A 6185-nucleotide genomic window follows, 5' to 3' on the forward strand; every position below is an offset into this window, starting at 1 on the left:
CAACACAATACAGATGCTAAGTTGACAGACAGTAGCCAGGTGTCTTCATCTGCTCTGGAGACTGTGGGTGTCACTCAGGATTCTGTTTGCTGATGACTTTCTTAGCAGCTGGTCACCTGCATGCCCTTTCTTCTGTTTTTTTCCCTATCAGAACTTGAGAAGACATAGTTTGTGCCTTTGTAAGACAATTAATACGTATAATTTGAACTTAGTAATTGGAGGATTATTACTTGATCTTTTGAGAAATCAGTTTTGCTTAGTTAAAAAATAGTTAAGAAACTACATAGCATCAATTCTCTGTAGCCAAAAGGCTTAACTTTTAATTTTTTTTCCATTTTAGATTATCTAAACAAACCAAAAACTCCATGCCATCGAATTGGTTCTGATTCATAGAGTTTGTGAGGCTGTACATTTTTATGGGAGCAGCTGATGAGTTTGAACTGCCGACCTTTTGGTTAGCTGTCCAGTATGTCAAAAGAGAGAACCCCCCACCCAAATCAAACTCAGAACCAAGACTGTTTACAGAAACAAAGTGTCAGCAATGAAGAAATGACAGTCAATCAAGAATATGGTGTGCCAGAGACAGAGGTGGATGAAAGCCTCCCATCTTGTTCCTCTGATAATGGGCTGTCTGCAACGGCTCCGGGCCAGGCAAGGGACGTTCTAAGGAGAGGGCTGCCCCTGCTGCAAATTGACAGACTGCAGATCCAGGCGGTGGAGCTGAGTGCTCAGGCCCTTGAGCTGCAGGGTTTGGGTGTGGATGTGTATGACCAGGAAGTGTTGGAACAGGGGGTGCTGCAGCAGGTGGATGACGCCATTCACGAAGCCAGCCGTGCAGTCCAGCTTGCTGATGCCGAGAAGCAGTATCAGTCAGTCCTGGATGACCACATGTGAGTGTGAACTGCTGGTGTGTGGGTCACAGTCCAGTGCTGACCCTACAGCGCCACACCAGGAGTCCTGGGCTAAAGGAGGGCTAAGAAAAGGACAGGGGAGCGTGTGGAGGACTGAGTGTGTTTGTGTGCCAGTCACCCACACTCCTCTCTCAGTGATCAGTTAGGAGCAGTTGATGAGCACCTAAGTAGCAGGGGTTCTTGCATAGTTGTCTTCTGACCTTCCTCTATTTGTCATGTGTCCAGTTGTACAGAGTTGATGTTAGGAGAGTACTGCCATCCAAGGCTGAGTAGTGCCTAGTGGATGGTTACACATGATGTCTTAGACAGCCACTGACTCTAATGGAAAACACATTTTATTCTGAAATTCACAAAGTATACAAACACCAAATTACTCGTTTTGAGAAGATTTCATTTGTGTTTTGAACATTGAATACTACAGTTCGATGTCTTACTTTTCCCCACTCTCTGAAAGTGGAATGTTCCTATGAAACCTTTCCTAACCTGAAATGGCTAAAGGGAAGAAGCAATTACCATGAATTTATATGGCATGATTTTGTAGGAAACCATACCAAATAGCACATAAAGCCTAAAATCACACTAACAGACGGCATTTACAGACACAGTTCAAAGCTATGGTGGCTTGATGGTGAGCTGTTGAGTGTAGTTCCCAGGAAGGAGTTTGGTGAGAGCAATCTCACTGCTCGGGGTACACACTGCCTCTTAATGGCCTGCTGCAAAACAAACAATGCCAGGGTTTTTTTTTTGTGGTTCGCAGTTCATTGTTGATCTACAGCACCTTTTAAAGAATGGTGCTTGAATGAATCAGCTGATTTCACTCAACAGCCAGATGACTGCAAACCACTAAGTTGTCAATCTTAGATCTCAAACTTCAAGTTATATTTGTGACCCGTAAGAATATGTATTCTGGTTGGGTTTCTCTTCTTTTAATGAATAAGAATTAACAGTTTCTTTTATATTTTTAGCATTTCAGGTTTTTAGCATTTCTCTGTTAATATTATAAAAATGTTACCAGACTGGGAACTATACAATTTATCTTATTTTTCAGGTCATGTATGACATCCCTCAGGCAAATCAATAAAATTATTGGACAGCTTACCCCTCAAGCGGCCACCAACAGAGATATCAGCAGGAAACTAGATTCTGTAAGACGACAGAAGTACAATAAGGTGACTCAAAATAACATGTTTTACATCGTTTAGGCTAATTTAATAATTTAGTAAGTATATGAAAGTACTTACATGATGTGAAGCAAATATTATTTCAGTTTGTAGTGGTTTTCCTTTAATGTAGTCTGTTACAGCATTGCACATACATGCACCCCTATTTGAAAATGAGTTCTTGTTCTAATGGCTTTGATTACCTTTCTCAAACCTTTCGTCTGAAGTTCAGGGTCCCAGGATTTTCATGTCTTTTTCCTCTGATCTTTTGTATCTTGATTGTAGAGGGTTCGTGTAGTGCATCTGTCTATTCTACTATCTAGAATTCTCACCATCCTCACTTCTAATGAGTGCTCTGGCTGTACTTCTTCAAAGACAGACTTGTTCATTCTTCAGGCAGTCCAAACACTTTAATATTCTTCGCTGACATGGTAATTCAAGTGCATTGATTCTTCTGTGATCTTTTTATTAATTTTCCATTCCACATAGTTGAATTCCTGTGCATAGTCAATAAAGCACAAGGAAGTATCTTTCTGTTATTCTCTGCTTTCAGCCAAAATCTGTCTGACATCATCAATGGTATGTTTCCCTCCTTCTACATCCTCTTCTAAATCTGATGTGAATTTCTTTTGATGCTTCCTGCATCATCCAACATTTTGCCCATGTTGTTGTTGTTAAGTACTGTAGCAACCCTCTATAGGATGTCTGAGGAGCGGCTGGTGAGTTTGAACTGCTGACCGTGCGGTTCAAGCTTTTGGTCCAGTACTTACCCTACAGCACCACACCAAGACTTCATTTTACCATTTGTTGTTGTTAAGTGCCATCGAGTTGGTTCCAACCCACAGTGACCTCCTGGGTCCAGTGCATTAGTTTTGCAGCACAACACATTAACCATAGCACCACACCAGGACCCTGAGACCTGAATGTTTTCTTCATGAGAAATGCTGAATGTGTTCTTTTCTTTTGGTTTTCTAACTCTTATGTCTTTGCAGATTTCATTATAGTACTTTATTTTGTCTTCTTGAGCTATCCTTTGACATTTTCTGTTTAGTTGTTTTACTTCATTGTTTCTTATCACTTTAGCTTCTCTGCTCAAGAGCCAGTTTCAGAGTCTCTTCTGACATCCATTTTGGTCTTTTCTTTCTTGTTTTTTAATGATCTTTTGCGTTCTTTATGTATGATGTTCTTGATGTCATCCCACAAGTCCTCTGGTCTTTGGTCATTAGTGTCTAATGCATCAACTCTGTTCTCGTGATGATCTCCAAATTCTGGTGGCATGTGCTAAAGATTGCTTGTTTTAATTTTCTTCAACTGAACATTTGATGATGGTCTGTTCCTCAGTCTTTCCCTGGTTGTTGGTTCACAGGCTATGGAAACTGTTAAATTAGGTCAGGTGTCACATCACTCATTTTATTCCTAGCAGGGTGGCAAAATTGACTAAGCTCCTCGTTCAATTTCCAAGTATTTACAATCACAATCTTGTTAACAGTCACTGTCACCTGAAATGTATAATCCTACCAGCATCTTCCCCCACATAGGCCCAGCAGGAAACAGTTGTTTGAAGGGAATTACAAAGACTATGGCTAGAAGAGACTTAACTATTTTCGAGTAGTCTTTGTTAATGTAAAGGAACCCAACTGATATTTGTGTATTAATTATAGCCATGTTACTGAATTATTTTATTAGTTCCAGCAGTTTTATGGTGGACTCTTTAGGATCTTCTGTGTATTTATAGGGTCAAATCATCTGCAGATACAGGTAGTTTTACTTCTTCCTTTCTGATTTGCATACCTTTTATTTATTTTTTTTGTCTTTTTGCTCTGGCTAGGACTTCGAGAACAATGTTGAAAAAGTGTAGTGATAATGAGTGCCCTTGTTTTGTCCCCATTTTCAAAAGCAAGGTTCTTAGCCTTTCTTTGTTGAGTATAATATTGGATGTTGGTTTTGTATATATGACTTTATCTCTTCTGTTCTTATTTTTTAGTTTTTTGTGGGTTTTTTTTTTTGATCAGTAAAGGGTGTTGAATTTTATCACATGACTTGCCCTCATCAGTTGATGTGATCATATTCTTTTATTTATATGGTAGACTACATTGATGACTTTTTAAATGTTGAACCACCCTTTTAATCTTGAAAGAGATTAAGTAGGGTTGGTGTTAACTCTTCTCTGAATTTTTGGTAGAATTCTCAGTGTGCCATCTGGTCCTAGACTTTTTTAGTTGTTGGCAGGTGTTTTTTTTTTTTTTTTTTTCATCTTCTCTTTTATAATGTTGTTATTAAGTGCCATCCAGTCAGGTCAGACTCATAGTGACTTTATATAGGGTTTCTAAGAAGCGACAGGTGTGTTTGAACTGCCAACCTTGTGGTTAGCAATCCAGTGCTTATCCTACAGTGCATCATTAGGTCTCCTTTTATAATTTAATTGTTGTTGTTAAGTGCCATCGAGTCAGCTCTGACCCATTAGCAACCCTGTTTAGGGTTTCCAAGGAGCGACTGGTGAACTTGAACTGCTGACCTTGTAGTTCAAACTGACTTTGCAGTCCAGCACATTAACCCACAGCTCCGTACTAGAACTCCTCCTTTTTTAATAGGCCTGTTTAAATTTTCTACCTCTGGTTGTGTTAGTTTGGGTATGTAGTATGTTTCTAGGAATTTGTTCATTTCATCTAGATTTTTCATTTGTTTACAATTTTTCACAGTAGTCAGTTATGATCTTCCTTATTTCTGTTGGCTTGGTTGTAATGGTACCAGTTTCATTTCTTAATTTGGTTATTTGTCTTGTCTGATTTTTTTTTTTCTTTTGTCGGTTTAGCCATTGGTTTGTTTATTTTATTGACCCTTTCAGAGAGCTCAATTCTGGCTTTGTTGATTCCTTATTATTTTCTGTTTCATTTCTATCTGCGCAGTCTTTCATTATTTCTGTTTTACTGGTAGCTTATGGCTTCTTTTGTTTTTCCTTTTCTGTTTGTTCAAATTGTTGGTTTAAATGAATGATTTTGACATTTATTGCTGTTCATTTCCCTCTGAATACTGCTGCTGTTGTTTCCCAAAGGCTTTGGTATGATGTGTTTTTATTTGATTCTAGGAATTAAAAATTTTTACTTTGGATTTCTTCTGTGACCCAACAGTTTTTTAGTAGTGTATTACCTCATTTCCATGTTGCTGTTTTCCTCCCTTATTTTTACTGTTTCTGATTTTTAGTTTCATACTGTGATAGAGAAGGTGTTTTGCATGAATTTATTATTTTTTTAACTTTGTTGAGACTAGTTTTGTGCCCTACTATATGGTCTGTTGTGGAAGATTACATGTGTTGAAGAAGAATGTGTGTTGTTCTGATGCTGGGTTTGTTGTTGTTGTTAAGTGCTATCGAGTCGATCCCAACCCATAGTGACCCTGTATAGGGTTTCCAAGGAGTGGCTGGTGAGCTTGAACCACTGACCTTGCAGTTCAAACGACTTTGCAATCTGACTCATTAATCCACAGCACCACACCAGGACTCCCAAATATGTCCATTAGGTTATATTTAAATAATTTAACCTAAAGTTTTTTATAAGTTCTCAGTGTCCTTAGTTAAATTCTTTTTAGAATTTCTGCCTGTAATTGAAAGGTTTGTTGCTGTCTCCTGCTATATGGAATTGACATATTTCTTCTTTCATATTAGTCTTTGTTTCATGTATTTTAGTGCTTTGCTGTTAGGTATATACATTTTTATAACTGTATGTCTTCTTGCTGGATTGACCTTTTTAAAATTACATAATGCCCTTCTTTATCTCTTTTTTTTAAGATTTTTATTGTGGATTGAGTGAAAGTTCACAGGGCGTATCATCAGTTTTACATTCAACATATCATATACCTTGTTTCATTACATTGATTACAATCCCCTCCATGTACCATCAGTTAACAGCATTTTACTCTATCCACTTAGCTTTTTTAAAAACACACAAACAAAAAACCCCACTCAGGCATATATAATAAATTACATCTCCAAAGGGCACATTCTGCAAATCTGCTCCTGGCCACCAGCTCTTAGTCGTTTTCTTCTTAGTCCATGAATCTAGAGTCCTCAGCCACTCCCCCTCTCCATGTCCCCATCTCTGGCTTCTCTGGATAAGGT

General features: G+C 38.3%; 1 protein-coding gene across 1 annotated transcript in view; it reads left to right on the plus strand.

Moving 5' to 3' along the window:
* The first annotated feature begins 468 nt into the window (after positions 1–468).
* The window catches only part of ERCC6 (excision repair cross-complementing rodent repair deficiency, complementation group 6), a 127845-nt gene continuing 122128 nt past the window's right edge, over positions 469–6185 (plus strand). Inside the window, exons 1-2 of the mRNA XM_006874605.1 lie at positions 469–890; positions 1960–2080. Coding sequence (XP_006874667.1) covers positions 469–890; positions 1960–2080 — 543 coding nt within the window. The remainder of the gene's footprint in view (positions 891–1959; positions 2081–6185) is intronic.

This window comes from Chrysochloris asiatica, unplaced genomic scaffold (genome assembly GCF_000296735.1).
Source record: "Chrysochloris asiatica unplaced genomic scaffold, ChrAsi1.0 scaffold00289, whole genome shotgun sequence".
Lineage (NCBI taxonomy): Eukaryota > Metazoa > Chordata > Mammalia > Afrosoricida > Chrysochloridae > Chrysochloris > Chrysochloris asiatica.